The sequence below is a fragment of the Mercenaria mercenaria genome, chromosome 12 (genome assembly GCF_021730395.1).
Source record: "Mercenaria mercenaria strain notata chromosome 12, MADL_Memer_1, whole genome shotgun sequence".
Lineage (NCBI taxonomy): Eukaryota > Metazoa > Mollusca > Bivalvia > Venerida > Veneridae > Mercenaria > Mercenaria mercenaria.
In genome coordinates this window covers 43,707,235-43,729,070 of record NC_069372.1, presented here as the reverse complement: position 1 = coordinate 43,729,070, position 21,836 = coordinate 43,707,235, and the positions used below count along the sequence as shown (strand labels likewise).

Below are 21,836 nucleotides of genomic sequence, written 5' to 3'. Positions count from 1 at the left end.
CAAGTCACACAATTAATGTATATTTTTATGACCGATTATGGGAGAAATAAACAAACAAAACCTCTGGTTAAATGGTCATGAAATGACCCTGATTATTTGACAAACAGAAAAACATACAACATATGTATATGTATGACAGACTTTTGGGAAGTTCAACACCTTTCAAAATTCATCATTTTCCAAAAAGTTAAATACATCTTCATTTTGATGCATTTACAATATCCAGTCATGGTTAGGTGATATACTGCTATGTTGCTAAGTAACGTAACAATATTTTGGGAGCCAGTCTTTGATAATAAAAATACATGAATAAATTCATTTGACTGATCATGAACATAATTTCCGTCACTGGTACTCTCGTTGAACAGGAGTTCAGGAATATGGACATGTACGCTCGAACTTGAACAACGCAAAAGATCATAGCAGAACGTTAAGGTATTAGATCACTAATAGTAATGTTTACAAAATAGCCTTTGCTTGGTATATTCTGAAAGGTAACCGTGTTTTGCACTATTTTGCAATTTTTAAACAACTTTTACCGTGCCGTTTTTTATAAATTTTGTATAACTTATGGTATCTCCTCAAGCTCAAGTAGAGACAAATTTCAAAGTGATAGTCACTGTCCAAAACGTTTGCAGAGAACTCATTTTACCATTAATTTTAATAAAAGAAACATCAAACTATTGGTAAACAGTTATAAAACACAAAATAAAAATGTCAATATCAATTTTTTCTATGGTGCCTCAAGTAAACGGATTTAATGGAACAGAATTCATACTTCAACACTGAAAAAATATGGTCGAATGCTGTGTTTCTGTTTTGAATTTTGCTTACTCCATTTAAAAATAACCTTAGGGCAGACGTAAAACCTACCTAAATTTCTTCCACAATATATAATCTAAGAGTGATAGCAAAATAGAGAACTTTACCGCGTGTAACTCAATATTTTTAAAGATGTGTAACTCTACCCCTTCTGTTTAAGTAGTAAATTCACTTTGAACACCAAAATATCGCTTATAAGATTCATCTTTTTCCTTTTTTGTACAAGAAATCAATAATAAGTCCTGAAAGAAGTAAAAACGTACTAGAAAAAAAGGAAAATAAGGGAAAAAAAATTTGGTCCCAGTAGGGCTTGAACCTACGCCCCACTAAGAATTGCAGTAAAAGTAGGTTTGTGGTAGGAATTGAATACTCTTCAAAAAGGAGGTTCTCTATTAGTGATCTAATACCTTAACACTGGAAAAAACATTTCGTTGTTCAACAACGTAAGTTTGTTGGCGTTATGTACAAAACACTTAGAAGCATTCATTATTATGACTACATAAAACTATTATAGACAGTGCACTCATTTAGCTTGCATTATAAGCAAATTCACGAAGAAGTAGTATTATTTCTGTAGAATTCTATTTCGAACAATGCACAATTTTCACGGGCATTATATGCAAAACCTTTTAGAATTACCATTACAGCTATATGTAAATCCAGTGCAACGTCATTTAGAAACTTGAAATACATACACGTTCATTTATTATAATTGTGCGTGCATTATCTAGCAGTTTATTATACAATGTATAACAAATAAATACATTAAAGAGTATGCAAAACCGTTTAGACGCTTGTATTATAAACAAATTCATTTAAAGCTTGAAAAAAGACGCATGTATATATACCACAACATTTCAATGAGTGGCATTTTGAACGTTATGGCAAACATTTAAGTCAAGGTTACTGTTAGTTGAAAATGCTGTGAGTGTTTAAATGTATTGCGGATTTTATCGTACAACCTTGACTTTCAATCGGCATGACTGAAAATTGTATTCTGCACATAGTCTCATTACGGCAAACATTTGTGCAATCTTTCAAGGGAGTTGGGGGTGGGGTACAGATACAGAGCGGTCACTAATTCAGGACCAAAACACTATCTCTCCCCTTCCCCCTAATATTTCGAGAGACAATTATATGCAAATTCATGTACAAATGTAAAACAATCAATATTACCTACAAGAGGACCAAGATGGCCCTAGGTCGCTCACCTAAGAAACACTCCATAACAGTGTAAAACATGTTTGACCTAGTGATTTCATGGAAACAAATATTCTGACCAATTTTCATTAAGATTGGACCAAAAAATTGGTCTCTTGCGATAAAACAAGCATTTTCTTAGATATGACCTAGTTTTTGACCCTAGATGACCCATGTTCAAATTCGACCTAGACTTTATCAAGGCAATCATTCTGACCAAAATTCATGAAGATCAACTGAAAAATACAGCCTCTATCACATACAGAAGTTTTTTCTTTGATTTGACCAAGTGACCTAGTTTTTGACCTCAGATGACCCATATTCAAATTCGACCTAGATTTCATTAAGGCAATCAACCTGACCAAATTTCATAAAAATCAATTGAAAAAAACAGTCTCTATCGCATACACAAAATTTTTCTTTAATTTGACCTAGTGACCTAGTTTTTGACCTCAGATAACCCATATTCAAAATCGACCTAGATTTCATCAAGGCAATCACTCTGACCAAATTTCATGGAGATCAATTGAAAAATACATCCTCTATTGCATACACAATGTTTTTCTTCGATTTGACTTAGTGACCTAGTTTTTGTCCCCAGATGACCCATTTTTGAACTCGGCCTAGATTTTATCAAGGTAATCATTCTGGCTAAATTTCATGAAGATCAGTTGAAAAATACAGCCTCTATTGCATACACAAGGTTTTTCTTTGATTTGACCTAGTGACCTAGTTTTTGACCCGAGATGACCCATTTTCGAACTCGGCCTAGATTTCATCAAAGTTATTATTCTGACCAAAATTCATGAAGATCAATTGAAAAATACAGCCTCTATCGCATACACAATGTTTTTACGTGATATGACCTAGTGACCTAGTTTTTGACCCGAGATGACCCATTTTCGAACTCGGCCTCGATTTCATCAAGGTAATCATTCTGACCAAAATTCATGAAGATCAATTGAAAAATACAGCCTCTATCGCATACACATGGTTTTTCTTTGATTTGACCTAGTGACCTAGTTTTTGACCCGAGATGACCCATTTTCGAACTCGGCCTAGATTTCATCAAGGAAATCATTCTGACCAAAATTCATGAAGATCAATTGAAAAATACCGCCTCTATCGCATACACAAGCTTTTTCTTTGATTTGACCTAGTGACCTAGTTTTTGACCCGAGATGACCCATTTTCGAACTCGGCCTAGATTTCATCAAGGTTATCATTCTGATCAATATTCATGAAGAAGAATTGAAAAATACAGCCTCTTTCGCATACACAAGGTTTTTCTTTGATTTGACCTAGTGACCTAGTTTTTGACCCAAGATGACCCATTTTCAAACTCGGCCTAGATTTCATCAAAGTTATCATTCTGACCAATATTCATGAAGATTAATTGAAAAATACCGCCTCTATCGCATACACAAGGTTTTTCTTTGATTTGACCTAGTGACCTAGTTTTTGACCCGAGATGACCCATTTTCGAACTCGGCCTCGATTTCATCAAAGTTATCATTCTGACCAATATTCATGAAGATTAAATGAAAAATACAGCCTCTATCGCATACACAAGGTTTTTCTTTGATTTGACCTAGTGACCTAGTTTTTGACCCGAGATGACCCATTTTCGAACTCGGCCTCGATTTCATCAAGGTTATCATTCTGACCAATATTCATGAAGATTTATTGAAAAATACAGCCTCTATCGCATACACAAGCTAAATGTTGACAGACGACGGACGACAGACGACAGACATCGAGCGATCAGAAAAACTCACCTGAGCATTGCTCAGGTGAGCTAAAAAACATATTTTTTACACAAAACATTCAATGTCAATACATCCATAAAGTACAAGTTTCATATATGATAAACGTATTTGTCCAGTATCCAGGTTACTTCATGATGATTGTACATTTTGTATCCTGGATAAGTCGAAAGACAGCTCAATGCATGAGGAAAACAACACACAGTACTGCGACATATAGCTTTATCAGTAAATCCATTTGGTCTGAAAAAAGACACATACACACAAACACTTTACATACGATAGACATAGGAAATAGAGATCAATATAATTGCACCTTTACTAATCCTACCTGTTCTGTATTACAAAAGTGCTTTGATACAAGCAAAACTGTATTATTTGCACTATAATATACTTACTGGTAATTCATTTTATTATCGGCTTATGGCTTATTAAAAGTAAATTTATTACAATAAGTTAGCTGAGAAAATCAGAGGAAGCAGGTTTTAAAGGTTAAATCAACCATATTTGAATAAATCCTAAATGTTTTTGTTGTGCAAAAAGGTATGATATTGTGTCTTAAAACATTTTCATTTTCCACTCTATTGCGTAACTGCAAGGGAAGTAAAGTACTAGGTATCTCTGCTTAAAAGTACTGGTCTAAGGCAAGAGTTGTCATTCTTTGCAGATCACAACTTTAAATTAAATATTAAAACCTCTGTTATTTATATTAACAAAACTATCATAAAGTTAGCATTTGTAAAACCATTTTTGGCTCTTTTAAGGACTTAGAAATCAATTTCTAGACATTATCTAACGTATTTCGATCACTGAAAATGTTAGGGTCTATCTCTACATACGACAAAAAAATTGTGCAATGCATTCTAAGTCATGAAGTCAGTGAAATAAATTCATTTAGTTTGCCATTTGAGAAACTATAAGCCAGGAATGATTAACTGAGCTTTGACACTTACCCTGCTAAATTTCTATAATGAACCTGTCCATCTTTCAATTAGGACTGTACCATTAACTGTTAAAAGGGGGGGGGGGGGGGGAGGTATACCAAAAAGTTATTGACTGAATGGCGAACAATGCAGACCATGATCAGACTGCACGGATGTGCAGGCTGATCTTTGTCTGCACTGGTCGCAAAGGCAGAATCCCTTGCCGCCAGCAGGCTCGTGAAAATTATCATTTTAAGTGTATGATCAAAATAACAGGTTCCACATATTTCTTGCAAAATTTTAAAATGTCCAGCATTTGTCAATAATACAAACATATCTTAAAGGAGAAAGATTGCATATTCGCCTGAATACAAATCCGCTTTGACAATGGCTAAAAACAGCTGAAACACTTTTAACTTTGTGACTATATGTATAAACACTTACTTTCAGCTATGACTGCACTTGATGAGACTTTGTCTGTAAATGAAATATATAGAGTATTTGGTTCATGTATAACAAGTGTTCACGAGTGATTCTTTCAAATATAGTGTTCATAAACCTATAGTGTTGTGTTATAAATAATGCAATATGTTCAGTTAATTTTTCAAGGCTCTGTGTCACTAACTCAAGTCAACAACTTAAAATGTCTTAAAGTCTGAGATTGTCAAACCATTCCTAAAAATCACCGTCAGAACGGCAACAATATTCACCATGAATATATAGGAACAACGTTTTGTATTTCGTTGTTTGAAAAAAAATCTTTAATTTTTCAATCTTAACTCTCATCATCTTTTAAGATCAATATTCACAATGACTCAGACGGACTGCAAACGATCCACAAATTTGGACCCATTGGTGCCAAACTTCATAGGATTACTTTTATTGCATTTTTGGCGGTGTTCAGTAAATCACCCCTGTGATGTTAGGGCAATTGGTCTGTGTCATAATACTATTAGCCATTAACTTCCAACAAGCCATCATGGGCGTGTTTTCCAGACAACTCTTGTAAACCTCTAGTTCACAGTTAGAGGACATTCTTAATTAAACAAGGTCGTGAATTTGGAAACTTTTGATGGAAATATATTTTTGGAAAAATACCATATTATTGGCAGGCTGTCTTTTGAGGCATAAGTGTTTTACAAAATAAGTTTAACACCATTTCTACATACCAATCAAGCACGCCGGTTCAACCGATGACCATTTACCCTTCGGACTGCATATTCTTTGAGATTTTCCTCCAGAAAGAATGTATCCTTCTTCGCAAGTATACACTGCCTCAGAACCTTCTGTGGTGTTAGTGAAAGACACATTTCCGTTTTCAGGATTCTCTAGTGTTCTGCAACCTAAACGGAGCAAAAATCAAATTTGTCAATTACATAAAAACACATTTTACCTGATATGAAACATATTTATTTAACACCCATGTTCTAAAATGCTTTACATTCATAGATACATATTCACAGACAAGCGGCTAACGTAGCTAGATAGTGAATGGATTTTTTCTAATACGTAGCTTTGAGCTTGAATTAAAATCCCAGTCGGCAGAATGGCGCACCCGGACTCACCAAGACACGCAATTTTTCAAAAGCAAGGAATCTTTATTCAGTCTACACTTTTCGCGTATAACAATGATGTCATTTTAGCAGTAGATTATGGTCCTGTCGGAGAAACAGTTAACAGTATGTATTACTTAATCTTTCTGAGAAAGAGTTATCGTCCAGCTATAGGTAAACAACGACCAGCCCGCTATTAAACAGCAAAACCCGTACTACTTCAAGACAACGCAACACCGCATAAATCTGGGTATGTGACATATTAATGAACTAAAATGCCGCTTCAGGGAATTAGATTCGACGACTTATACGACTTAAATGATAGCGTGGCCAAGCATAACCCTCATACTAGAATTTGATCTAATTCCGTGGTGGAGGAAGACTCCGTTATTTCAAAATGAGTTTAGTAACTTTCTGAACTGGTTTAAAGAAAATTTACACAAACTCTTTTCTACAGGCTACACCGTTCTGTAAAAACGTCCCTCTTGATACGATGCTAGACATTGCCGTATAGTTAGTTTTTAAGAAATACTTACGACAAATAATTACTTATACAACAGATTTAGGCGTACTCGATTGCCTACTAGGTATTCAGTGTAGTTAATTTTCAATAAAGACTTATACGACGGATTTAGGCATATACGGAATAGCCTTTAATCACATAGAAAACAAAAGAATAAATAACCAGACATAATAGTTTGCCGTTAAAATACCTCTCCTGCAGATCGGTTCACTTCCGGTCCATTCTCCGTATTCAGAACATATTCGTTCTTCATCCCCATCATTAATGCTAAAGCCTTCGTTGCAAGCATATACTGCACTAAAGTCATAAGTTGTGCCATTGTATGAAACGCTTCCATTGACTGGGGCCACTAGAGGTCCGCAGTCTGAAACAGGTCGTTCAGATATGATATTTACACATGTACTAAAGAAAATAGTCAGAGGCTGAAATATCTAGAGGTCTCTTGTATAACTGCATTTGGACAAATGCCTAGCCATGCATGTTTTTATTTTGAAATATAATCTGTTATGTTTTATGAGAAAGCAATAAAATAAGATTAAACATAGATACTTAATAAAAAATTTTCAAGTTGGTTATTTCCCTAAAATCGAACTCTTGTGAAAACCTGAATTTTCATTTAAACAAGCTGTTTTTAAACATGTTAAAGGCTTGATATATTCTGTCACATTGTTACCGGTGTTGAAGAGTACGTAAAATATGGCACAAATTTCAATGAGGTAGTTTTACATAAATGGACAGAGCACATAAACGTTCCTCGTGCTCAAAGAGGTAACAAGGTTAGAACATGTAAACTGTTGACCAGAATCATATTATAGCAAATGTCATTTGAGCCGCACCATGAGAAAACCAACATTGTGCGTTTGCGACCAGCATGGATCCAGATCAGCCTGCGCATCCGCGCAGTCTGGTCAGGATGCATGCTGTTCGCTAATGGTTTCTCTCATTGCAATGGGATTTGAAAGCGAACAGCATGGATCCTGACCAGACTGCGCGGATGCGCAGGCTGGTCTGGACCCATGCTGGTCGCAAACGCGCTATGTTGGTTTTCTCATGGTGCGGCACAATTTTGAGTATACCAGATGGAAGCGCTTCGATTGGTTGCCAAATCAAGGATTTGAGAGTAAGAAAGTGCTTCCATTGAAGACGAAGAACATGTCAAACATGTCATCTCAATTAATCCGAGCCTGCTATCATATTGTTCGATTGTGGTTCATGCATCCAGGTTATTTACTTATATATTTTATTACCTATTGCGACAGCAGTCTTACAAGTGCCGTGAGGCAACCGAACAAAGTTATAGATCTACTTCTGGTCATTTGAAATCACGGAGTATCTGTATAATAGAATTCCGCTAAAGCCAGTGGTAGGGTTGGGTTGTGAGGGGTGTTGCAATTTCATAACCTTTCGTGAACAGACACAGTCTCAAACTTAGTCTGGCCTTATTTTGCTTGCTTGCACTCTATGTCTGTTTCACAGATTAGCTCCATCAAGTATTTACTATATTCACCAATTTGACTGGGTGGTTCCTTGCTCTATCAAATATCTTTTATTTACCAATCTGAAAGGTTGGGTTGGCTTCACGCTCTATCAAATATTTTATATTTACCTTTTTCAAAGGTTGGTTCCATGCTCCATCATATTGAGGCACATGTCTACTAGACACATATTTACTTATTTATGCCAAAACTTTAAAATGTCATGTTTTCATTTATTATATGACAACTGGCTTAAGCTGTCAGGTGAACTTTTGCAATATCCGCATTTTGGTAGTTTGGTCCTTTTCAGATAATTTTCTAAAAGGAAACTTTTCCACTTGCCAAAATAACTGGATATGTGCAAGTTTTAGAGGAAATCATCTATATAAATATGCAATTCTATGGGGTAGGCAGAAATATGCCACTATACTTTCAATTGTTTTTTATTTACCAATATCACAGATTGGTTCCGTGCCAGTCCAAACACCATCGCTACCGCATAGTCTGGTTAAATCACCACCAATGAATGCGTACCCATCATCACAGCTATACTTGGCTATAATTCCCTCCTGGGTATAAGTAAGGACCAAATAACCCCCATCAACAAACGCGAGAGGTGGACAATCTACAAAAACATATTTGATTACAACTTGAAATTCAAATCATACTGTTGTACATGTGTTATTATACAGACAGGTGTTACAAACTTTCAAATGTATCATACATGGACTTAAAGAAGAAACGTGAGTGAACAATTTCGTCCCTCATGAATTTCATTCAACATTCATAGAAATGTAGTTTAGTTTGGGCCGCAGCGTTCTCCGCAAGTAACTGCCAACTTCCCCACACGAATTATCAGAGGTGGAGGACGAATGATTTCAGATACAATTTCTTTTATCAAATCGTCACGGAGAACATACGCCCCGCCCGGGGATCGAACTCGCGACCCCGCGATCCGTAGACCAACGCTCTCCCTACTGAGCTAAGCGGGCGGGCTTTGAATAAAAGAGTGAGTATAGTATTACAAAGGATTAAAATGAATTGGGTTGTTATCTTTAAAAAAATAACAAGTGTGTTATGGATATATAAACGGTATAATGCTATTGATGAGCAATAAACAAAATCGACTGACGTGTTTCATGTTAAAGTCAATTATCATACTTGAATTATTTCGGACTTTGTTACTTAAATCTACTGACTTAATAATAATCGTTTACTGGAAGGCAAAAATTGCAAATCTTTAAATTAGGCCAGATATAAAAGCTTTATGTATTAAAACAGACAAGGCGTTCCCAAAACTGGACATGCCAAAAGTATTATCCTAAAGACTAGTACCAACCTTTCTCGCAAAAGCCGCCTCTGAAATGGAATCCATTTTTGCAAGGAACACAAATGTCATCGCATAACGCCGTGTTATCTTTTAAGCAGCCACCATCAACAACTGAGGTGCACGACTCGGTATCGGCACATGGACTACCAAACGTTCCCACTGAAATAGGAATTAACTGCATTTTGTAAAATGTCTAACTGTCTCGTCATTGTAAAAGGCTAGCTCACAAATGTGTTATGTCCAAATAATTAAAATCATAATTTGTTAATTTATATTTAGTTAAATCCTTTTGGTCGAAATAATTTTATTCGGATATTATTATTAGTCCAACATAAGCGTAATTTTGCTAGTGACGTAACCGGAATAAAAAACATTTCAATGCACTTAACTCAATGATTACAAATGCAATAAAAGTTTAGTCTTTATTTTGTAATAAAGTTCCGCTGAAATCGGTGCTATTGGGCATGAGAGATGCTGTAAATGTCATCTCATGAACACACTCTATAAAACCGAGTCTGCTATTACATGTGTGTATTTGTCTGTTATATTCTATACCTGCAAAGGATTTATTTAAAGATCTTATTTAAGCTGTTCTTTAAATGACAGTTATGGCTACATACCGGAAGGAGTCCCCTCTAACGGGTTTGTTGCAGTACCGAAGAGTTCCAATCTCCACGCGAATAAGTACATATCTAAAAGACAAATAAATTGTAAAAATGTTAATACTGCGGACAGAATGAAATTCGTGTAAATATGTGACCAATGAATTAAAACAAGCAACACATTATTTAAAAACATTATACGGTAGTTATAAAACAGACTTATTCTGTTTGTAGTGTTTAAGAGATCTGATCTAGTAGTCTGGTGGTAAAAGAGAAAACGAAACCAGGAATATTATGTTCGAGCTACCGTTCCTCCAACTTGATTACATTCCCTCGGATGATTCTATGTATGGATGCTTTATACCTAGTAAGTTAAAGGAAAACAATCAATACCCTTGAACTGGATCATGTTGTGTATCTTGCATTGTCCTCCAAAACATAAATTAACTAATTTTTTTTCTCAACTTGAAATTTTCTTACATTGGTACATACAATTAAAAATACACATTTACTTTCGACTTCTTCAACAGTCCCCGTTTTTTAGCGACTGCCTTTGTTATGTCACGTTTATTTTTTTTTCACCCGTTGTACATATTACTCTGTGATAGTACGTTTATAAATACTAACTGGCTTACTAACTATGGTTTATTATGAACGTAGACCAAACACAGATATGTAATGTTTGTAAATCAATTTTGTACCGATTTTCTGGCTCACGGGATTCATTGTTAGTTGCCATTGACCATTAGGATCCTCACCCCACGTATGCACAGACATGAACGTGAAAGTAGTAAAATGAGAAAAGTCGTCATTGGCTCGCTGCGGCACGATAAGGCTTTCGGTACCCATTGGTGACCTTAGATAGAATTCAACACGGCCACGGAATGAGGAAAGGTAAGAGATACGAATCTGTACATGCTCAAGATGTTTGATAAAACAGTTTGTCACGTTGTAACGTTCCGTGAACTGGATCGTTTGAGACCTGAAAAAGAAGAATAATATGAGCAACACGTACAACAAGAAAGAAAAATATTTAGATACAAAGAAAGAAGATTCCTCTGAAATGGAATCGGAATTTTAACATTTCGTTTAAGAGGAGACGTATATAAACTTGAATTCCTTTGATTATTTGATTATTTGGTCCCTTTATCTTTAATTCAAACGCATTTATACGTTTTTACTTGGATGATGAGGAACCGAATTTTTCATGGTTTCTCAACACGAATAGGTCAAGCTTGGACGTACTCATAATATAAAAGTTGCATACATAAGTTTCGTGTTTTTACCACCAAATAACTTTAATGGCGAGTATATTTGAGTGATTGGTCATCACATGTTTCCAGTGCAATTTAGTCTGCTTAACAGATTATTACACTTTATATACACAGTGCAGGATTATATTTGATTGCAATAGTAGTGTGCATACACAGCAGTCAGATGGACTTCAAAAGCGGCTTGAATATTTTTCAATATTGATTTAATCTAGTCTTCAACGAAAAGATTCCTGCTTATGTGCCTAAAACCATCCAACGTTTTTTTCTTTACCGGCACCACCAGCATGAGAAATCTACCAGAAAACTGACTGTTCTTTTAGGACAGCGTTTATAACTTCTACCAACCAGTTGTTCTTCTGGTACTCTAACTCGGGAGGATTATTGTGCGGAATAACGTCTTTTCTATTAAAATGAATACGTTTCTACATATATTCATCATCGACACAAAGTGAAAATCTACACTGGTCGTTCTTCAAGTACGTCCGGTAAGGAAATATTACAACCGGGTGATCTTCTAGTACAACGGCTGGGCTTTTCTTGAGAAATCTATCTTCTCCTCTGAATAAAAATAAAAATAAAACCACACCCGACTACTCTGTTTACAGTACTATCAACACGAGGTTAAATTCTACCCCAAAGCTAGTGGATAGCAATTCTTACAACCGGTCTGAAATATCTCGAATTTCGACTAGTACGTATTTTTCGCCTAAACACTGGTACATTGTTACTTACACACTTACGGACTTCTTAGCTCTAAACATTAATAACATTATTTCCTCCATCAACTCAAACTACAATATTCACCGCTATGATAGACAAGATAGGTACGGAAAAAGTCTTATTCTTGCCAAAGACAGCATTCAGTGGGACGTGTTGAAGTAGATACACAATGTGTTATTTTATTTTATTTAGGTCACATATCGGCCAACAATATAAGAAATCCATTAATAAAAATTTAACACTCCTTGAACCTGAACTTGATCTTGATCGGCATTAGTGATCACTATGCATTCTTCGTAAACACAAACATGTGCGTTCCTCGTCGCAGACACGTAGAACGCACACTACTTATGTACTAGTTTCCTCTGTCTACAAGAACTACTTCCAACTACCGTCAAATCTCCTTGACCTCTGTAATCTGTAAGCTCGTAGAAAACATTATCTTCAGCCACATCATGTCTCGATATTCTCACTGATTTCCAGCATGTCTTTCGAACCTGTCTGTAGACGAACAATGTCCAGAACAATCATGCTGTACAAAATAAGGCACACTCTTGTTGATATTATTCCAGATCCTCCTCCACGGAAATCAAATTCAAGAACCAGCAGTACAACCAAATCTGCCTGTCATTAAAGCTTTCTCCTACCAGTTGTCCTTTGGAACCGCCTGACGCAATAGTAGTAAATCAGTCTACGGTAGAGGGTTTAAAGAATGCTCTAGGGAACAGCGACATTATTATAAGACTTTGTTTCATCAGTTTTTACAGTGTACAAAGGGAGACTTTTAGTTTAATTTTAGTTGACAAAAAATAAAAATAAAACCACACCCGACTACTCTGTTTACAGTACTATCAACACGAGGTTAAATTCTACCCCAAAACTGGTGGATAGCAATTCTTACAACCGGTCTGAAATATCTCGAATTTTGACTAGTACTTATTTTTCGTCTAAACACTGTCTACAACACATGGTACATTGTTATTTGCACACTTACGGACTTCTTAGCTCTGAACATTAATAACATCAGATATGAAAACTTTATCAAGGGCCATGACTCTGGTTTTACCAACAGAAACCCAAAACAAAACCCCAGATGCACAACATCGCATGCTAAATAATATTCCTACTATGTTTTACGATTCTAGATCAGATACGTTTTAAGATACGTGGGACAAAACGTTTATACCGTTTTATGCATATTTTTGACTAAGCTAAGGGCCATAACCCTGGTCTGGCTTAATTAAATCTCTAACAAAACTTCATGTGCACAGCTTCACATTCTAAATTATATTCCTGTTATATTTCCTAATTCTAGTTCAAACGCTTTTTGAAGTACATTCGACACAAACTTTTGGCCCCTTAAATGCATAAATCTGACTAAGTCAAGAGCCATAGATCTGGTCTGGCTATGTGAGATTCCAGTTGAAATACCAGGTGCACAACTTCACATGCTGAATAACAATCATGTGGGTCTGTTGATACCGGATCAAATACCTTGTGAGATATAAACGGCACAAATTCGAATACGGACGGACAGACGTACGGACAAAGGCAACTCTAAATGACCCCCGCCGAAAAAAATTGTTTGGCACAAAAAGATCTAACGCAAAGAGAAAATGAAATCATCTTAGCTATCAACATCAATGACCCCAACACTTGAATGAAACATTTTACCTGTGAATAAATAAATCATCAGACCCGCAAGCTATTCTTGGAGGAACACTTAACCAAGTTGAAGCGTTATCTACCATCGCTTTTGCATCCATTAGACCGAAACCTGTCCATAGACTCACTGAAATTCAATTTTATCAATATCATTTACATATTGACCTCTGACAGAATCGGTTTATGGTTATAATTAAAAGTGCGATTCCCGTATCAACATGCACATGCTTTTAAAAAAAATAACCAGCAAAGATAGATTTGGCTCCAAACATGAATTCCAAATTGTTCTTTATGGTCCCTTATACTAAATATACATTAGTATTTGGGACCGGATGACGACATGAAACAATATTCTAAGGAATCGGATTGAGCTACCTATTATGCAGTACAGCCAGCAGCAGCAGCAGCAGCAGCAGCAGCAGCAGCAGCAGCAGCAGAGAAGTAATCGTTACAGTAGTTTTATGCTCATAAAAGAGTAATAATTTAATGTATAAAACAAATATGAAAGAACATATGCAATAAGATTATAACCTTGTTTCCCTGCTCCATTCGTATAGAAGTCATAGTCTCCTGTCCTGTGCTGTAGACCGGAATGGTTTGAAAACTCAACAATCATGTGTTGAATATCCCTCCAGGTGAGGTCTGGACTGAACAAAATATAAAAATGATAAAAAATCTTTTGTTGAGTATCCCTCCAGGTGAGGTCTGGACTGAACAAAATATAACAATGATAAAAAATCTTTTGTTGAGTATCCCTCCAGGTGAGGTCTTAAAAAATCTTTTGTTGAACATCCCTCCAGGTGAGGTCTGGACTGAACAAAATATAACGATGATAATTTTTTTTTTATTGAGTATCCTTCCAGACGAGGTTTGGACTGAACATTGTTCCATCGTTATTGAACATTTGATGAACAGGAGGTATTTATTTGATATTTTTAGTTTATTTGTAGACTTTACCAGCCATGTTTGGATTTACAAATCCAATCCGAGTTGATGATATCTATGTTGGGAAATTCATACGCTTGTGTTTTTCAAACTTTGATTGAGACGAAGCGGTGTGTAAAGCAAAAATGTTTGAAGTTGATTTTTGAAAATAAAAAGGCATAATGATTTCATTTAGGATATAATTATGAAGAGCGTGTGTATCGATTTCTATTATGCGATAAAGTTAACATTTAAAAAGCACAAGGGACTGAATGAACCACGCAGAACTGTGGCCTGTCAGTGTCAGCACCTCTCGAAACCTGTAGATCTACGTTGTGTAAAGGCAGGATGCCGTGGTGCCGTGTAAAGCTAAACTTTTCATTATATACCGATTGTATCGAAGAAAGCGGGAGTCACACTTATTTTATATAAATTTGAAAAGAAATTACCACGTCAAGAAATGCAAAATTTGCTCCTTGTTTTAAATTTACAAAGTTATTGTAGGCCCCGAACATGTATGTAAAACGGCTGACTTCGATCGGCTAAATTCAGCTTAATTGTCTTGTATTTTCGATAGTTTAATCACTTTGTTTTGTTTTAGGTAAGAACAGCGATAACACACGTTTTTTTTTTCGTTAAACAACATCCCTACGGGCTCGTGCACCAACCAATCCCTCTGGATTCTGCAGAGGTTGTTATACGAAAAATCGTGCATAAGAATAAAAGACTACGATTGTCAATGCTGTAGTTTAATACTCATATTTCCATTTTCAATGATAATACATAAGCGAAAGAAATTAAGTTCAGAAACAAAACCAGAAAAAGATATAATATAGAGGAAGTACCAAAAACTTATGAAAAATAAAAGCTATAGAGAAATATTGACAAAATAGGACTTTTTAAAATATAAACACATATCTAGGTAAGATAATAATGATAATAATGATATTAATAATTCAAAATTATCATACTGATACCAATATTATTACTATCCTTGGACTGATTCATTTAAAAACTGATACGAAAAAGTACGTACTTGGCTTGAAGTGTCAAAGCAATGATGCCTGATGCCTGAGGACATGCAGCTGATGTTCCATCAAAATCATCAACACATGTTTGATTAGGACCTGTTGTTGTCTAACAAGAATAAAATATACAGTCGGGTAATATAGATCTTAGCAAAATGTTTTAGTCAAACTACTGATGTGTTTATGGAAATTACCGACAAATAGATCTATAATATTAGAATCCAAGTGTTTGACTATCAAGAATAAAACAACTTTTGTCTATCTGACTGTAACTAAAAGTCAGTACTGGTTCTTTCTAGAAAAGAGAGCTTCATGTGTATCGGTGCTTTACACCGGGTACGGGGAAGAACCAGCTAATATATTTAAAAGATTCCTCTCTCTCTCTGTTCTTTGGGCTTATCTCGCTCTGTCCCTTTGGACAGATCTCTCTGTGTCAGTAGTGGTAGAGAATGAATTCGGCGCGCTGAGTGGCCGCCTTTGTATATGAAGCACCTTTGAACGTGTTTATCATGAAAAGGGTGCTATATAAGTCTAATATAACATGTGTATAATATATCTGGTAAAGTGTCATTGAAAGTATCGGCATGTACTTTTTAAGACTTGTTGTTGTCTGACAGAACCCCACCCCCCCACCCACCCCCGCCGGAATTTTAGTCAAACTGTCGACATTCGCTCAACACTAACTTTTATATTTAAGAAAAAATGATACAAATATGGTATGGACGGGCGTCTTGGTAGAACCAACGACCTTCCATAAGCCAGCTGGACTAGCCCTAGCATAAATCATTCTGCATCCAGTGCGACGTTTTGAACCCAAATCGTTGACAAGCAAGTATTTATAAGTCAGTGATTATAACCACTCGGGCACGGAAGCCCCGTATTACAAAAGTCTGTATCTTGTAGGCTGATTTAAAATATTTGAAATTTCCATGTTTATCTAGGCTCATGCCCTTTAAATTGTGTCTGTCACAATAGTAACAAGAGCTCGTCGAACACGAAATACCCCCCTTGTGGCATTCAGTAATTGCACAAGGAACAAAAATTGTATGCTCACTGTAAACAAAAGTTCTACAGTTCTGGTTCAATCTGACCTTGCCCTTTAACCTATTAACCTAACAAGAGATCACAGAGTAATCTTGGCACCCACCACTGATCCATTTTTGAACGTTTCAAATTTCAAGACTAGCTCAAGGTCAAAATCAAGGTCAAATTTCATTCAGTACAAAACACTGAGCATGTGGTCCAAATTTTGAAAGCTGTGGCTTCAGAAATGTGAAAGTAGGCCACTAGATCAATTTCAAGGTCAAAGTTCATTTCGGTACATAAAACAATGCATGTGGTCCAAATTTGAAGGCTGTAGCTTGAGAAATGTGAAAGTAGGTCACTAGGACAAAATCAAGGTCAAATTTCATTTCGGTACACAAAACTATGCATGTGGTTCAAATTTGAAGCCTGTACCTTCAAAAATGTGAAAGTAGGTCACTAGGTCAATAACAAGGTCAAAGTTTGTTTTGGTACACAAACCTACGCATGTGGTCCAAATTTGAAGGCTGTAGCTACAGAAATGTGAAAGTAGGTCACTAGGTCAATATCAAGGTCAACTCGTGTCAAGGTTCATCTTGCCACTCAAAACAATACATGTGGTCCAAATTTGAATGATATAGGTTACGGACATGAAGATTCTAAGTTTTTCCCTATATAAGTCTATATTAATCATGTGACCCGCGGGGTGGGGCCATATTTGACCCTAGAGGGATAATTTGAACAAATTTAGTAAAGAACCACTAGATGATGCTACATTACAAATATTGAAGCCCTAATCTTTGTGGTTTGGACAAGAAGATTTTCAAAGTTTTTCCCTATATAAGTCAATGTAAACCGTGTGACCCCTAGGGCGGGGCCATATTTGACCCTAGGGGAATAATTTGGACAAACTTGGTAGAGGACCACTAGATGATGTCATATACCAAATATCAAAGCCCTTGGACCTGTGGTTGTGGACAAGAGGCTTTTCACAGTTTTTTCCTTTTTAAGTCTATATAAATCATGTGACCCCCGGGTTGGGGCCATATTTGACCCCAGGGAAATAATCTGAACAATCTTGGTAGAGGACCATTAGATTTTGCTACATACCAAATATCAAAGCCCTAGGCCCTGTGGTTTTGGACAAGAATATCAGAAACCGTTTAACTGTTCCTGGCTAATGTGACCTTGACCTTTGACCTAATGACCTCAAAATCAATAGAAGTCATCTGCTGGTCATGACCAACCTCACTATCAATTTTCCTGACACTAGGCCCAAGCATTCTTGAGTTATTGCCCAGAAACCATTTTACTGTTCCTGGTCACTGTGACCTTGACCTTCGACATACTGACCTCAAAATCTATAGGGGCCATCTGCTGGTCATGACCAACCTCCCTACCAAATTTCCAAATTTCATGAACCTAGGCCTTAGCATTCTTGAGTTATCATCCGGAAACCGTTCAACTGTTCAAAATCAATAGAAGCCATCTGCTGGTAATGATCAACCTCCCTATCAACTTTCATGATCCTAGGCCCAAGGGGTCTTGAGTTATCATCTGGAAACCGTTTTACTAATCAGGGTCACTGTGACCTTGACCTTTGACATATAGATCTCAAAATCAATAGGGGTCATCTGCTTGTGATGACCAAGCTCCCTATCAACTTTCATGATCTAGGCCCAAGCGTTCTTGAGTTATCATCCGGAAACAGTTTGGTCTACATTCCGACCGACCGACCGACCGACATACCGACCGACCGACATCTGCAAAACAATATACCCCTCCTTCTTCGAAGGGGGGCATAATAAAACAGAAATGACATCAAGTTTGATCCTTTAAATAGATTTGATAGGGAAAATAAGGACATTAAGATGATTCTATATCGTTCACAAGAGTTTCTTAGCTCAAACATGTATAACAATAAACATTTCTTTCAAAATACTTTTAAAACGGGCATGCAAATTTTAGAAAAGTTTTTCATAGAGACATACAGGGACACCTAAACCATATTTGGACAAAAGAAATTGGATATTCAAACAATTACTGGAGACAGTTCCCATTTCTGTGATCGGATCGGTGGTTTTGGATGAGATCACATTCGGAGATGTTTCTTTTTTAGCTCTTATTGCCAAGGTTTTAATAGAATCGGACAGAAAAGGGTCCCTCAAGAAACATAATTATGTGACAAAATTATTTTCAAATTGGGCATGCAGTTTCTGACAAGAAGAAAAAAGTGTTCACTATATATACATTTACTGAAAAGTAATCTCGCCCTCTTGTGACCATATCTTTTAAAAAAATCAGATTAATGAAAAAAATCTTGGTAGAAGGGCACAGAAGGAGCATATGAAAATTGGATCAGCTTGTTTTGACAAGAAGGCTGTTTAAAGTACCCGCCGGATACATAAAGGGTATTTTTAAGTACTTTCATAATATATAAAAAAGAGGCGATAGCGGCCACACTACTTAGTGGCCACGTTTTGTGACGATGTATAAATTATATACTAAATGAAACTTAATAATTTCCCGATATTTTGTCAATATCTTTCATATCAGAAACAGTACATTTACACGTTCAGGCAAGCTTCCTTCTTATTTCCCTTTATGGCATTTTTTTTCTATTTTTAACACTAATATCACTTTAAGACTCTATAAAATAGTAGCACTATTTATGAAGAAGAAATTTTATTTATAATACTCTAGTAAATATTTAGCCTTGATTATGAACAGGAAATTTTACTTACAATATCAAGAAGACCGACATCCCCACTATATGTCGCAGCCAGAATAGACGTGCAACGCTCAGAATATGATGCACTCGCTGCATTTTGGTCCACAGCGCTGATTGATATTGTATACATACTGCCTGAATAAGGGTCAGCACTACAGCTGTCGTCCATATATCCACCATTACCGGAAGCAAATGTATAGATTGTACCCTTTGCATTTCTCCCCTAAAATGTTTGATAATTTATCAATTGACTGGATGTACTGCATCAGATGTTATTTACTTCACAACAGCGGGTGTTAAGTGCAGTGTGGCGGCCGTAAAATGTCGCCCCGACTTCATCTCAGTGTTGTTATATTTTCTGGTCCTTCGGGATCATTGATTTCAACTCATTTAAATTTGAAGATTGAATACTGCTTAAGCCGGTGCTAGGTGGCGTAGGCAGTGTTGCATTTTCCATCACTGCTCATGAACAGACTCGATCAAACCGAGTCTGCAATTTTCACTGTTTGCCTTGTTCTCTGTGCTTCCGAGGGACCTACATTCCAGATTTTATTTAGGGTGAGTACTTTTTTTATTTGATAATATTCGTTTAATAACTGATATTTGAACACTCTAATAGTATAGTACTTCATGTAAGCAAATATTACAGTCATGTGGCAATTTGATTTTATTTCGCAAAAGGTGTGTTATGGTTGCATGTGCTGATGAAGTACAATGTGCCCCTAGAATTGGTATTGGATATCTAAGTAGATCACATGGTTAGGGCTTTGTAAAAGATAGTCAGTAGCCGTTTATTATGCTGAGACTGAAAAATTTGTGATGTAAACAACTCTTTGGGTTCATTTATTACAATGGCTGCTTCCCAGTTTATTGCAAAAACCTTGTGACGCAACCTATTGCTCAAGACAAAATCTAAGTTTTCATATTCATGTTTATTATAATGTTAATACAATGTAATTATGCATATAAAATAGCAACACCACTATAACTGCATAGCAATAAAATATCCTGCCGGAAAAGACATTGCTACATAACATTTGACAATTGTAATAAACTGTAAACTTTTGTTTCAAAAACAAACACACTTTTAGATACAGCAAAAGAATAAAATGACCAGCATATTCACCCTAATACCATTTAATTATTACATACTTAAAATTATTTTCCATTGAGTTACAATGGACCGAGATCTAGTAATGTTTTTCCATATTGACGCGGAACGCTTTCATATCGGACGCGAACTGTTTTCTTAACGTTATAATGGAAAGAATCGCGTGACGTCCATGGCGTCCACGCGCACGTTGTGACAACAAGTTGACGTCATTTTCGCGGAAAATACTAATGCGCGTCAGTTCGATTTGTTTTTTACATTTTCGGAGAAATTCTTTTCGTATTTTTCCTTTTTTCGTTAGAAAACGATTATTTAGAAATAAATTAATTATTTGATAGTGGGTATGTAATAAAAAGGTTATCAACTTTGTATGTCGATATATGCACTCGTTCTTTCGCGGATAATATTGCGTTGCTAAAGTCGCGCAATATTACCGCTGCTAAACTCGTGCATATATCCACATACAAAGTTAATAACCTATAACTATCGACCAGGTTAATGACTAAATAGCATGCATGTACTTTCAAAGCAATCGTAGGGTTCATTTTTGTCCTATTCTCCTAACAGCCCGCAACCTCTAAACTAGGCTTTATGGCAAAAGTATATACTGAACTCATAAATTTATAACATGGTCTATCTTTTGTGACTGACAGACAAAGAAATAGACAGACAGACGAACATACGTACTAGCGAACAAAATAAAATGATCTATGTACCAGGGTTCAGCCTTACATGTAAAACTACTTTATTATAAGTCTCACTGTTTTGAACTGACGAATAGACAGAAAATAGACAGATGAACAAAAGGAGGAAAAGAAAGTCTTCTATCTATGTACTAAGTTTAATGAAAAAATCTCGTGTACTTTGTATGTTATCGCATGATCCAGTTTTTTGTCATATGATTGATCTATTCGTTACCATAGCAACCAAACTTTTAATTAGTAGACTTGTATAACATCATTTTCTTAAAACATTTCCTGTACTTTAAATGGTATCGCAAGATCCCTCGTGTGTGACTGACGGACTAACGGATGGGCAGACGGGGAGAAAACCATAAATCCCCACTTGTTAAACACCGCCACAGGACTAAATATCATTTAATTTTATAGAACTGTAAGAGTGAGGCGTTTCTGCCTCGTGGATATGTCGCAACATAGAATGCTGAT

At 36.1% G+C, this 21,836-nt stretch overlaps 1 protein-coding gene across 2 annotated transcripts in view; it reads right to left on the bottom strand.

Annotated features, from left to right (window-relative positions):
- Positions 1-62: 62 nt before the first annotated feature.
- Positions 63-21,836, bottom strand: part of LOC123533308 (neuroendocrine convertase 2-like) — a 67,788-nt gene continuing 46,014 nt past the window's right edge. For both annotated transcript variants that reach the window (XM_053519903.1, XM_053519902.1), the window contains exons 10-21: positions 19,573-19,782; positions 15,814-15,914; positions 14,385-14,500; positions 13,863-13,980; positions 10,896-11,176; positions 10,213-10,284; positions 9,602-9,751; positions 8,714-8,887; positions 6,978-7,151; positions 5,881-6,054; positions 5,156-5,188; positions 63-4,031 (exon numbers count right to left, since the gene is read on the bottom strand). In XM_053519903.1, the coding sequence (XP_053375878.1) occupies positions 3,967-4,031; positions 5,156-5,188; positions 5,881-6,054; positions 6,978-7,151; positions 8,714-8,887; positions 9,602-9,751; positions 10,213-10,284; positions 10,896-11,176; positions 13,863-13,980; positions 14,385-14,500; positions 15,814-15,914; positions 19,573-19,782 (1,668 nt within the window). In that variant the 3' untranslated portion in view covers positions 63-3,966. The remainder of the gene's footprint in view (positions 4,032-5,155; positions 5,189-5,880; positions 6,055-6,977; positions 7,152-8,713; positions 8,888-9,601; positions 9,752-10,212; positions 10,285-10,895; positions 11,177-13,862; positions 13,981-14,384; positions 14,501-15,813; positions 15,915-19,572; positions 19,783-21,836) is intronic.